Raw genomic sequence first — 12,791 nt, forward strand, 5'->3', positions numbered from 1 at the left:
GGACCACAGGGGAAGTGAGGGAAAACTGAATGGGAAGAAATCAGAGGAAACCACGACAAATTCTGGACTCTGGGGAAAACACTGAGGGTTACAGAAGGGAGGAAGGTGGGGGGATGGATAACCCAGTGATGGGTATTAAGGAGGGCACATGATAAGCACTGGGTGTTATATGCAACTAATGAATCATTGAACACTACATCGCAAACTTATGAGGTACTATATGCTGGCCAACTGAACATGAACAACAACAGTCTTATTTGGGCTATATTAAGTTTCAGATACCAGTTAGACATTCAAAGGGAGGTGCTGGATTGGCTGTTGAACATGTCTCCATAGATTTTAATATGCCAGATTTGCGGATATCTAATGTTCCCTTCAACCATATTAAACACATCAAACAAATTGAGAATTGATTTAATAAATTAGAGTATACACACACAATGCTATTCCATGAATTGGCATGCAAAGATAATTTTTAAAAAGAAGTAGGTTATAAAAGTGTGGACGGTTTGCTTTCACTTTAAAGAATACAATATATTATAATATACATTTCACTGGAAGCCGATAAACTAGGATATAAGCTGTAGTTACCTGTGCTGGGATTTAGTGTGGTTTTATTCTTTCTAATTCTTGCTATCATTAGTTTAAAATGTCTTTAATAATCACGTATTACCTGTGTAATCTGTTTCTTAAATAAGGTAAATCCACAAAGGTCTCTTCCAGCTGGGCAGCCTGAGGCGGGGGTTATCTGTCAGGTGAGGGATGTCAAGGTGATCAGGATGATGATGGTCCAGATGCAGAGTGTACGAGGCCTTGAGGCCCCGCCCAGGAGCAGAGGCAAGGGTCGGAGGGGGGCGTGGGGGCGGTCCAAACGGCACCGCCCTGCACGTCACGTGCTCGACAGCCGCCAATGGCCGTCTCCGAGCCCACCTTGGGAACGAGGCGGGGCGCCCAGCTGGCGTCACCAGGACAACGGGCGTTGCCGGCGCCTTGTGACTTCGGGCTGTGGGCGCGCTCGCTGCTCTTCGGCCATGGTGAGTCTGGGGCCCCAGCGGGTTGGGCCGCCCCGCCCTTCCCCGCCCGGGCCGAACACCCGCGCGGCCCCTGCTCGGTTCCCGCGGCTGCGCCGGGGTCGCGGAGAGGCCGGGCTGCGGCCTGCGGGACTGCGGGGCAGGGCAGGACAGGACTGGGCGGGCCCGGGGGAGGGGGAGCCCCGGGGGACCCGGAGCGCCCGCCTGCCCCGGGGCGCCGGCGACGCAGCCTTCTCTGCGTTGAAGGTCTGGGCCTCCGCTGGGACCCCTGTGGGCCGCCGGACAGCGTGACGCTTTTTGGTCCTGGCGAGCCTGGGAAGCCACCCAGAGAGGGTGTGGTTTTTTTCTTTTTTTTGAGAAGGGATCTATGTACCGTATATTTGTATTAACACTATTTTGCAGTCTCTGTTCTACCTGTCTTTTTTCTACGCAATTATATATAAATAATACAATACATAGTAGAGATTTCTTTAAAATTCATCATTGACAGGATTTTTAGCGTGTGGAGGAATTTAAATATGTAATTTTGGATTTTTCCTCCTCCTTTCCAAAAAAATGGGCGTATTAAACGAGGTTTTCCTCGTGCACAACCCCTTAAGGGATTTAATTAGTAATTAGTATATTGTAAACGTCTTAAATCACTACTTTTTCAAAAAACTTGAGAGCGAGTGGGCATACCACCTGGCCCCCATTAAGCTCGTTTTTAACACCTGACTTGAAGACTCAGCTGAGGTGTTGGCTTGACTAGACAAGATTCATGGAATTGCTGACCAAAAGATGTGATTTCTCGGGAGGCCTCCAAAGGGTGTAAAAGAAGAGAGGAGCTGGACTCTGTTGGGGACACACCTTTGATCTAGAATATTTGAGAGGGGCTTGGCGCAGATTATAAAGAAATGTCTGACTTTAAGAAACAGTTTTTTTGAACAATCACTAGTGTAGATTTGCTCTTTATCTACAGTAAAGTGCTAATAAGCTGAGAAGGCGGGGGGGGGGGGGTCTCCCCGTGTGTCAGTTGGCCTGGAGAGAAAAACCTACCATTTGGAACCCTGGCAGACTTTTCTTTTCTTTTTTCTGTAACCAGGGGGAGGCATGATGGGAAGAGAAGGTGGCTGGTCTGTATCTATCATTGGCTCTGAAAAAACAACTACCAGATGTGTGGTCTTTTGATAGTGGGGGAAAAATTACCCACAAATAACAGAAATGTGGTCTTTATTTTGTGTATGTTTCTTTTTAATTCTGAATTGCTTTTAAGTGACAAATTAATGAAGCCTCACAAGAGTTTTGGAAAATGAATTTACAAAAATCTGAGTGTTGTAAATATTGCAAAATGTTATATGTTATATGTGAGATAAGCTCTTACAATTATAGCAAAGAGAAAGGAAGAATATTCTGGAATTAAATTTTCACAGGTCTCTGAAGTCTTCTATTCCTCCTGTTGCCCATTTTTCTTTTCTTCTCTCCTTCCATCCTGACCCACAGTCCACCTTGATTCACAATTGTGCATTTTAGAGTTTTACTTACTTTAAAAGCATTCTACTATACTTGTGTACTAGTGGTTGGTTTGCTAAACTTACAAATTTTTTTTGCTTTTTGTCTGTTTTTAAGCATTAAGAATTTCATTCACGGAAGGGATTTAATTTTATGATGAACTGATGCCTGGGCTCCAACAAGAGCAGGGAATGGTTAGTTGTATAGGAGGGGGAATGAGGAAGCTGCCTATGTAATCCCCAGAACTATATTCAAGATCATAACATCACTGTTCATTGAATGCTTGAATCTAAGCATACAACTTTAGCGGTTGATAAGAATAACTGCACATAAATTTGGAACTCTGCTTAACTATCTCTCAATGAAAATTTCCTCAGTTAAGCCACTAATTTCTGTTCTTTAATGACAGCTGGCATTTATTATGTACATTCTAAGTGAGATATTTTTCTAAGCACCTCATGTATCTTATTTAACCATCACAACAACCCTATGAAGAAGATACCATTTCCTCATTTTAGAGATGAGGAAATCGAGGTGCAGAAGAGTAACTTGCCCAAGTCACCCAGCTGATAAATTAAGGGAGATTTCAAATCCAGGCAGATTGTTTCAGAACCTGCTTATGTAAACACTAGATTATACTATAATATATAGTGCATCAGTGTTATGTTTCCCCAATATATATGCCAGGTGTGTGTTAGGAAATTTGTTTTCCTATTTGGATTTTAATATTTTTGAGCACTTAACAAATACTTGTATTTTGTTATTCCTGGCCCTAAGCTAGATGCTACAGAGCAGGGTAGTCATGCCTAGTCTTCTTTCCTCTTACTTTTCCCTCCCCTTTTTCACAAAGATGAAATGAAGAGCAATTAATAAAGGCAGATTGTTGAATTGGGGTTCATACTCATGGCTGTAATAGCATTGAAAGTTTCTCCTATCATTTCGCTTTGCTTTCAGGAATTGACACATGCTTTTTGTGAATCACAAAGACCAGTGTTTTACATAAAGCCATTTAGAGTTGGAGGATGAATATATTTTAAAAAATAAAATTCTATTGTCTGAGATTTTTCCTGATAGTAATTTTAACATATATTTCAGTTGTATATTCTAAAATGGTTTCCAGAAGACACCAATTTGATTCATATGGATCAGAATATACATTGGGATACCTTTTGTCATATTTTTGCTGTTGCCTAATACTTTAATTTAGCTTATAAGGCAGATTTTTTTTTTCTCGGAAGTATAACATTGTATCATTACTCTTCCCATTTTAACTTGCTCACTTGGACTTTCTAGCTATTTCTGTACTTCTCTTTCTGTGTTTATCTGTGGTTAGGACTTCTCAGAGGTGTTGGGAAGTACAAGGCAGGGGGAGCTTTGCAATAAAATATACCAAGGTTTACGGACAGTTTTGGTCTCTTGTCACATGGTATAGTTAAGAGAGCTAATAGAATGAGATCTATGTCAAAAGATCATAAAAAGAATACATTTTCCTTCTATTAGTAATATTGGTCTCCCTTTGGTCTGCACTGTGCTGGGGATGAAGCATAATTTTTAGAACTCTAACAATAACTTTTTTATAGAGCCCTTTGACATTGTCCAGTTTTAGGCGGATCACTTCACATTTATCTCATTTAATCCTTCCACATCCCTCTGAGATTGGCATTATTATACCCATTTAACAGAACCAGATTGATGAGGTAATTTGTCCAAGGCCATATAGTGAGTGGCAGAGCCTGGATTTGAAGTCAACCAGTATGTCTCTAAAGTCTGGCATCTTAACCATTATACTTTGGCTTCTTTCCAAACTAAACATTGTTCCCAGTGTGTAGCATAACTGTACTTTGCCAAGATTAAGAGTCTTTGGTGTTTTATTGGCTGAGCCAGCAAGCTCTTTTTCATTTTATGACAAACTCTCTCTTTTTTTTAAGATTATTTACTTATTTGACAGAGAGAGACAGAGTGAGAGAGGGAACACAAGCAGTGGGAGTGGGAGAGGGAGAAGCAGTCTTGCCACTTGATCCCAGGACCCTGGGATCATGACCTGAGCCAAAGGCAGATGCTTTAACGACTGAGCCACCCAGGCACCCCAACAAACTCTCTGTTACGATGTTGTTTAATGACATCCTGTGGGATTTACTTGGCCACCCTCCTTCCCCTGCCTTAAGAGGGCAGACAACCAAAGCTCAAATATGGCCAGCCGTGGGTTGGGCTACACTTTTACTTTTGCCTTCCCTGCCACATTTTGTGTCTCACCTCTAACCTCTACCTCTACTACTACCACCTTCAGCACGGGGGTGGCTATGAGAGGGGTGTAAGAAAGAACAGGGCAGTTGTTGGGAAAATTTTTGCAGAGTCAGAATTGAGGTTCAAACCCAGCTTTTTGAGTTCTCAGTGCTGCCCCTATAATTGTCTTTCCATTAAAATTTTCTGTTCTGAGGTTTTCTATCCAGCAAATGTTTATTGTAGGCTACTGGGTACCAGTCACTGTTGTAGGCAGTGGGTGTCCAGCAATGACACAGACAAGGCTCTGCCCTCATGGAGCTTACGTTGGGGTGGCAGGAAGACGTAATAAACATACAGATAAGGTTGTGAAAGTGCTTTGAAGAAAACTAAAGCTGAGTGAGAGAGAAAGGAAGTTTTAGGGCAGGATGAGAGAGTGGATGAGAGGAAGGAGGAGTTGCTTTTTATATAGAGTGTAATGGAAGGCCTCTCTGATAAGATGACATTTGAGCAGAGTCTATCTCATGGGAATGCCTAGATATAGGCCATTTTATGAGAGGAACCAAATGCAAAGGTCCTGAGGAGAGATCATCCCAGATGTGTTGGAGGAACTGCAAGGAAATCAGTATGGCTGGAGTGTTGTAAGACAGGGGTACATGGTAGGAGGTAAGATCAAAGTAGTTAGGCCAAATCACATAGGATTTATAAGCCATTTGAAGAACTTTTTCTTTCCATTTGTGGGAAGGGGGAAGCGATTGGCAGGGTTTAAGAAGAATGACATAATACAACTTTTAAAAGGACCATTCTCTCTGCTCTGTGGAAAATACATTTGGGCTATGAGTGAGGGGGAGGAAGGACAAAAACAGAGGACACTAGATAGACATTATTACAGTAATCCATAGGATTAGTTGATGGATTTGTTGTGAAATAGAGAAGAAAGTCAAGGATGATTTCCATGACTTCAGCTTGAGGGATAGGAAGGAGTTGTCATCTACTAAGATGAAGACCAGGGGAAAAGTAAATTTAGGGCATGGATAAAGAAAACAGGAGTTAGTTTGGGACTTGATGAATTTGTGACGCTTATTAGACATGTAAAATCTAAAGACAATTAGTCTTTCAGAAACTGTGATGGTATATATTTTAAAGACACAGACTTAATTGTATCTTGAAGTACTAGATTTGAAGGAGACTTTTGAGTTTCTCTAGCACAGTCCTTTCAGTTTACAAACTAGAAATACTGAAAGGGTAAATGACTCAGACAAATCGCCTTTTTACTACCTGTTGTGCAGTATAAAGAACTCCTTTGTGCATGCAAAGAACTTCTAGACTTGGAGTCAGGAAATATAAGTTTAAATTACAGTTGTTTCTTTAAGTTTTAAACCTTTTGCAAGTTATTTATCTGCTCCAGGTCTGTTTTCTGTCATCGAAAGGGGTAAGAAAGACTGCTACTTTCTGTGAGGATGTCGCAAGTTGCAAAAGTTAGACGTTGTTTCCACTGTAATAATGAGAAAGGTGAAGAAGCTAGAAAATGGTAGTTCTCTAAAAAATCACCAGAGAACTGAGGACACAAAGACATCTAAATAAATTAAAATTCAGAACATAATGAGCCTTCCCAGAAAAAAAGGAGACACATAGATACTTCCATGTATGGTGGGATAGCAGGAGGAAGAAGAATCTTCTACAGACCAGTGAAGAGAAACCAGCCAAACCTTCATTGACTGTGTGTGGGCTGGAGTGACAATTTGGAATTTTGAAGAGCCCCAGCCACAGAGTAAGGCTTCACCCACCTGCCACCCTTTTCCCAGGAGCCTTCACTGAGTTTAAGAATATAGTATGCTGGAGGCTGGGGTCAGGGAAAGAGAGCTAAGAATGATCCTGAGGTGGGTGGACTCTGTTAAAGAATAGAGGGAGGGCTGGAGAGTTAATACAAATCTCTCTGAAGCACTAGGGACTTTTACCAAGTATAAAGTAGGGTTACCACAGGCCGGGGCACGGCGGGAGAGCTGACAAGTAGCCCTCTGTGACTATCCAGATTTTCACTGAGAATAAGGCAACACCTCTCAGAAGGTGGAGTCAGAGCACAGGGTAGAGAGAGACAGACATATCTTTTTTTTTTTTTCCAATTTATTTATTTTCAGAAAAACAGTATTCATTATTTTTTCACCACACCCAGTGCTCCATGCAAGCTGTGCCCTCTATAATACCCACCACCTGGTACCCCAACCTCCCACCCCTCCGCCACTTCAAACCCCTCAGATTGTTTTTCAGAGTCCATAGTCTCTCATGGTTCATCTCCCCTTCCAATTTACCCAAAAGCACATACCCTCCCCAATGTCCATAACCCCATCCCCCTTCTCCCAACCCCCCTCCCCCCAGCAACCCACAGTTTGTTTTGTGAGATTAAGAGTCACTTATGGTTTGTCTCCCTCCCTATCCCATCTTGTTTCATGGATTCTTCTCCTACCCACTTAAGCCCCCATGTTGCATCACCAATTCCTCATATCAGGGAGATCATATGATATTTGTCTTTCTCCGCTTGACTTATTTCGCTAAGCATGATACGCTCTAGTTCCATCCATGTTGTCGCAAATGGCAAGATTTCGTTTCTTTTGATGGCTGCATAGTATTCCATTGTGTATATATACCACATCTTCTTGATCCATTCATCTGTTGATGGACATCTAGGTTCTTTCCATAGTTTGGCTATTGTGGACATTGCTGCTATAAATATTCGGGTGCACGTGCCCCTCTGGATCACTACGTTTGTATCTTTAGGGTAAATTCCCAGTAGTGCAATTGCTGGGTCATAGGGCAGTTCTATTTTCAACATTTTGAGGAACCTCCATGCTGTTTTCCAGAGTGGTTGCACCAGCTTGCATTCCCACCAACAGTGTAGGAGGGTTCCCCTTTCTCCGCATCCTCGCCAGCATCTGTCATTTCCTGACTTGTTGATTTTAGCCATTCTGACTGGTGTGAGGTGATATCTCATTGTGGTTTTGATTTGTATTTCCCTGATGCCGAGTGATATGGAGCACTTTTTCATGTGTCTTTTGGCCATCGGACAGACATATCTTAAGGCACAGGCAGTGAAGGGTGCTTAGTGCAGAGCAAAGACAGCTCCCCAGCTGGCAGCAAGAACGCAAAATAGGGAAAAATCTCTTGAGTTCAAAAGCAAGCAGCTAAGTTGTACAGCTCAGAGATGTGTGAAGTTTCACCACTGCTCAGATCTTGACTTCTCCTGAAGGTTCTCACCTCACCCTAAAATGTTTTTAAGCCATTCTTAAACTGAATCTAACAAATATTAAAAAAAAAAAAATCTCAAACCCAGCTCAACCATAGATTAAAAGGATTTAGTTCCCTTTACCTCCCTATCTCTACCTTAACCTAAAGAAGGAGCTGCCCTTTGTGGAGGTAAAGTACTGGGTTTTTTAAATTCAAATATCATTGACATAAAACAATGTTAGTTTCAGATGTATAACATAATAATTCAGTATTTGTATATACTGAGAAATGATTACCACAGTAGGCACAGTTAATATCCATTTCCATATAAGTTATAAATTTTTTTATCTTGGGACACCTGGGTGGCTCAGTCTGTTGAGCATCTGTGTTCAGCTCGGGTCATGATCCCAGGGTCCCGGGATCAAGTCTCACATTGGGCTCCTTACTGGGCAGGGAGTTGTCTTCTCCCTCTGCCTGCTTCTCCCCCTGCTTGTGTTCTCTCTCTCCCTCTCTCACAAATAAGTTAATCTTGAAAAAAAATTTTTTTCTTGTGAAGAGAACTTTTAAGATCTACTCTCTTAGCAACTTTCAAATATATGCTGTACAGTATTACTGTAGTCATCATGTCGTACTTACATCCCTGTGCCTTATTTATTTTCTTTATTTTTAAAAATATTTATTTATTTGACAGAGAGAGAGAGAGATACAGTGAGAGAGGGAACACAAGCAGGAGGAGTGGGAGAGGGAGGTTTGTACCTTTTGACCCCTTTCATTCACTTTGCCCCCTCCCCACCCCTGGGAACCACAGTCTATCAGGTGTGTGTGTTTTATTTAAATTCCACATATATATGAGATCATAGGATATTTGTTTTTCTCTATGGGACTTATTTCACTTAGCATAAATAGGATTTATACTCTCCAGATCCATGTTGTTGCAAATGGCAAGATTTCCTCCTTTTTATGGCTGAATAATATTTGTATTATATTGCATAATGGTATTTATTATATTGTATAATACATATATATACACCACATTTTCTTTATCCATTCATCCATCAGTTGTCACTTAGGTTTTTCCATATCTTTGCTATTGTAAATAATGCTGCAGTGAACATGGGGTACAGATATCTTTTCAGGTTGTTTACCTTTTCTTCAGATAAATACCCAGAAGTAATATCTGGATCATAGGGTGGTTCTATTTTGAACTTTTTGAGGAACCTCCAGATTGTTTTCTACAGTGGCTGCACCAGTTTACATTCCTACCAAACAGTGTGCAGGATTCCCTTTTCTCCACATCCTTGCCAACACTTGTTACTCCTTATCTTTTTAATAATTGCCATTGTGACAGGTGAGGTGATCTCATTGTGGTTTTAATTTGTATTCCCTAATGATTAATGATGTTGATTGCCTTTGTACAAGTTGGCCATCTGTGTGTCTTCTTTGGAAGAATGTTTGTTTAGATCTGCCCATTTTTTAAATTAGATTTTTTCTTTTTTTTTTTTTTTTGCTACAGAGTTGTATGAGTTCATTGTATAGTTTAGCCCTTAACCACTTATCAGATAAAAGATTCGCAAATATTTTCTCCTATACAGTAGGTTCATTTTTGTGATGGTGTCCTTTGTTGTGCAACAGTTTTTTTAAATAGTTTGATACAGTTCCACTGTTTACTTTTGCATTTGTTGCCTTTGTTTTTGGTATCAAACCCAACAAACTGTCTCCAAGCTATCATCAAGGAGCTCACTGCCTGTGTTTTCTTGGAGGAGTGTTACAGTTTCAGATCTTACTTTCAAGTCTTTAATTCATTTTTAGTTTTTGTGAATGGTGTAAGATAGTGGTCCAGATTCATTCTTTTGCATGTGGCTGTCCAGTTTTAGCAACACCACTTATTGAAGAAACTGTTCTGTCACCACTGTATATTCTCTGTTTGTCATAGATTAATTGATCAGGTATGCATGAGTTTGTTTCTAGGCTCTCTGGTCTATCCTGTTGATCTATGTGTTTGTTTTTATGCCAATATCATGCTGTTTTGATTATGCTATCTTTGTAGTGTAGTTTGAAATCTGGGATTATAATACCTACAACTTTGTTCTTCTTTCTCAAGATTACTTTGGCTCTTTGGAGGCTTTAGTGGTTCCACATTAATTTTGGGATTCTTTGCTCTAGCTCTGTGAAAAGTACTATTGGTATTTTGATAGGTATGGCACTGAATCTGTAGATTGCTTAGGGTAATGTGGACATTTTAAGAATAGTAATTCTTCCAGTCCATGAAGCATGGTATATTTTTCCATTTATTTTTGTCATCTTCAATTTCTTTCACTACTGTCTTACAGTTTTCAGAATACAAGTCTTTAACCTCCTTGGTAAATTTATTCCTAGGTATCTTATTATTTTTGATGTAATTGTAAATGGGATTGTTTTCTTAACTTCCTTTTGTTAGTTTGTTATTAATGTACAGAAATGCAACTGATTCCTCTATTGATTTTGGATCCTTTACTGAATTGAAACTTTACCAGATTAATTTACTCTAATAGTGTTTTGGTGGAGTCTTTAGGATTTTCTATATGTAGTATAATGTCATTTACAAATAGTGACAGTTGTACTTCTTCCTTTCCAGTTTGGATGTTTTTTATTTCTTTTTCTTGTCTGAGTGCTGTGGCTAGCACTTCCAGTACTATTTTGGATAAAAGTGGTGAGAATAGACATTCTTTTCTTGTTTCTGATCTTAGAGGAAAAGGTTTCAGCTTTTCACTATTAAGATGTTAGCTCTGGAGGAGGAGTCAAGATGGCGAGAAGTAGCAGGCTGAGACTACTTCAGCTAGCAGGAGATCAGCTAGATAGCTTATCTAAAGAGTGCAAACACCTGCAAATCCATTGGCAGATCGAAGAGAAGAAGAACAGCAATTCTAGAAACAGAAAAACAACCACTTTCTGAAAGGTAGGACTGGCGGAGAAGTGAATCCAAAGCGACGGGAAGATAGACCCCGGGGGGAGGGGCCGGCTCCCGGCAAGCGGCGGAGCAACGGAGCACAAAATCAGGACTTTTAAAAGTCTGTTCCACTAAGGGACATCACTCCAGAGGCTAAACTGGGGTGAAGCCCATGCGGGTTCAGCGTGGTCTCAGGTCCCGCAGGGTGACAGAAGGATCGGGGGTGTCTGAGTGTCGCAGAGCTTGTGGGTATTGGAGTGAGAAAGCCGGCTACAGAGACAGAGCCGACAGTAAGCTCGCAGCTCGCGGTTACCTTGAACCGGCTGCAGGCTCGGTGAGCTCGGAGCTCTGCTGGAGGTCAGGCAGACGGGAGTTACTGGGTGCTGTTCTCTGAGGGCGCACTGAGGAGTGGGGCCCCGGGCTCTTGGCTCCTCCGGGCGGGAGACCAGGAGGCCGCCATTTGTATTCCCGTCCTCCAGAACTCTACGGAAAGCGCTCAGGGAACAAAAGCTCCTGAAAGCAAACCCGAGCGGGTTACTCAGCCCGGCCCCTGATAAGGGCGGTGCAATTCCGCCTGGGACAAAGACACTTGAGAATCACTACACCAGGCCCCTCCCCCAGAAGATCAACAAGAAATCCAGCCAAGACCAAGTTCACCTACCAAGGAGTGCGGTTTCAATACTAAGGAGAGCAGCAGTAGAGGAGGAGAAAGCAAAGCATGGAACTCATGGCTTTCTCCCTGTGATTTTTTAGTCTTGCATTTAAAGTAACTTTTTTCTTTTTTATTTTTTTCTCTTCTTTTGCTAAATTTTTAAATTTTTTTTAAATTAAAAATTTTTTTTTAACTTTTACCTTTTCATTTTTAACGTTTTTAAACTAGTTTATCTAATATATATTTTTTCTTTTTCATACTTTTCTTTATTCATTTTCTTTTTATAATTCCTTTTTTTTTCCTTTCTTTTTTTTGAACCTCTTTCTATCCCCTTTCTCCCACCTCATGATTTGGGATCTCTTCTGATTTGGTTAAAGCATATTTTCCTGGGTCTCCTTTTAATATTTTACTTGCTCCTTCATATACTCTTATCTGGACAAAATGTCAAGGTGGAAAAATTCACCACAAAAAAAAGAACAAGAGGCAGCACTGAAGGCTAGGGACCTAATCAATACAGACATTGGTAATATGTCAGATCTAGAATTCAGAATGACAATTCTCAAGGTTCTAGCCGGGCTCGGAAAAGGCATGGAAGATATTAGAGAAATATCTCGGGAGATATAAAAGCCCTTTCTGGAGAAATAAAAGAACTAAAATCTAACCAAGTTGAAATAAAAAAAGCTATTCATGAGGTGCAATCAAAAATGGAGGCTCTCAGACCCAGAAGCCGCTACGCGGGGTGCACTCGCCTGTCGCTGGGGAAGCCCGGGGCTGCCCGAGTCCTTGGGCCCGTCGGGGCCTCCTTCCCCGGGCCTCAGGGGCGCATGGGTCTCCATGGTGACATCAGGGGCCCCGCCCAGGGCGGGCAGCCTGGGTGGGGCTGCGGCGCTCTGGGGGCCTCCGCGGTGGCGTGGCCATGTTGGCCGCCGTGTTCATCCTCACGCTGCCCCCTCACGGTGCTGGGGGGAGACTCGGGGGAACTGATCACAGCCGCACATGAGCTTGGAGTTGCCCATCCTCCTGGCTATCCTTTGTTCATGCTGGTGGCTAAACTGGCAATCATACTCCTTCCTTTTGGTTCGGTTGCCTACCGTGTCAATCTCCTGTGTGGCTTCTTTGGAGCAGTAGCTGCGTCATTACATTTTTTCACTGTTTTCAGATGAAGAGTATTCCATCAGTGAGAAAACTCCTGCACAATCAGTACCTTTCCTAGGAATCTTATCTAGTTTTCATGGATTTCGTGACCAAAAAG

At 41.7% G+C, this 12,791-nt stretch overlaps 1 protein-coding gene across 2 annotated transcripts in view; it reads left to right on the plus strand.

Moving 5' to 3' along the window:
* Nucleotides 1-968: 968 nt before the first annotated feature.
* The window catches only part of FBXL2 (F-box and leucine rich repeat protein 2), a 164,304-nt gene continuing 152,481 nt past the window's right edge, over nt 969-12,791 (plus strand). For both annotated transcript variants that reach the window (XM_044252769.1, XM_044252770.1), the window contains exon 1: nt 969-1,034. In XM_044252769.1, the coding sequence (XP_044108704.1) occupies nt 1,032-1,034 (3 nt within the window). In that variant the 5' untranslated portion in view covers nt 969-1,031. The remainder of the gene's footprint in view (nt 1,035-12,791) is intronic.

This window comes from Neovison vison, chromosome 6 (assembly GCF_020171115.1).
Source record: "Neovison vison isolate M4711 chromosome 6, ASM_NN_V1, whole genome shotgun sequence".
Lineage (NCBI taxonomy): Eukaryota > Metazoa > Chordata > Mammalia > Carnivora > Mustelidae > Neogale > Neogale vison.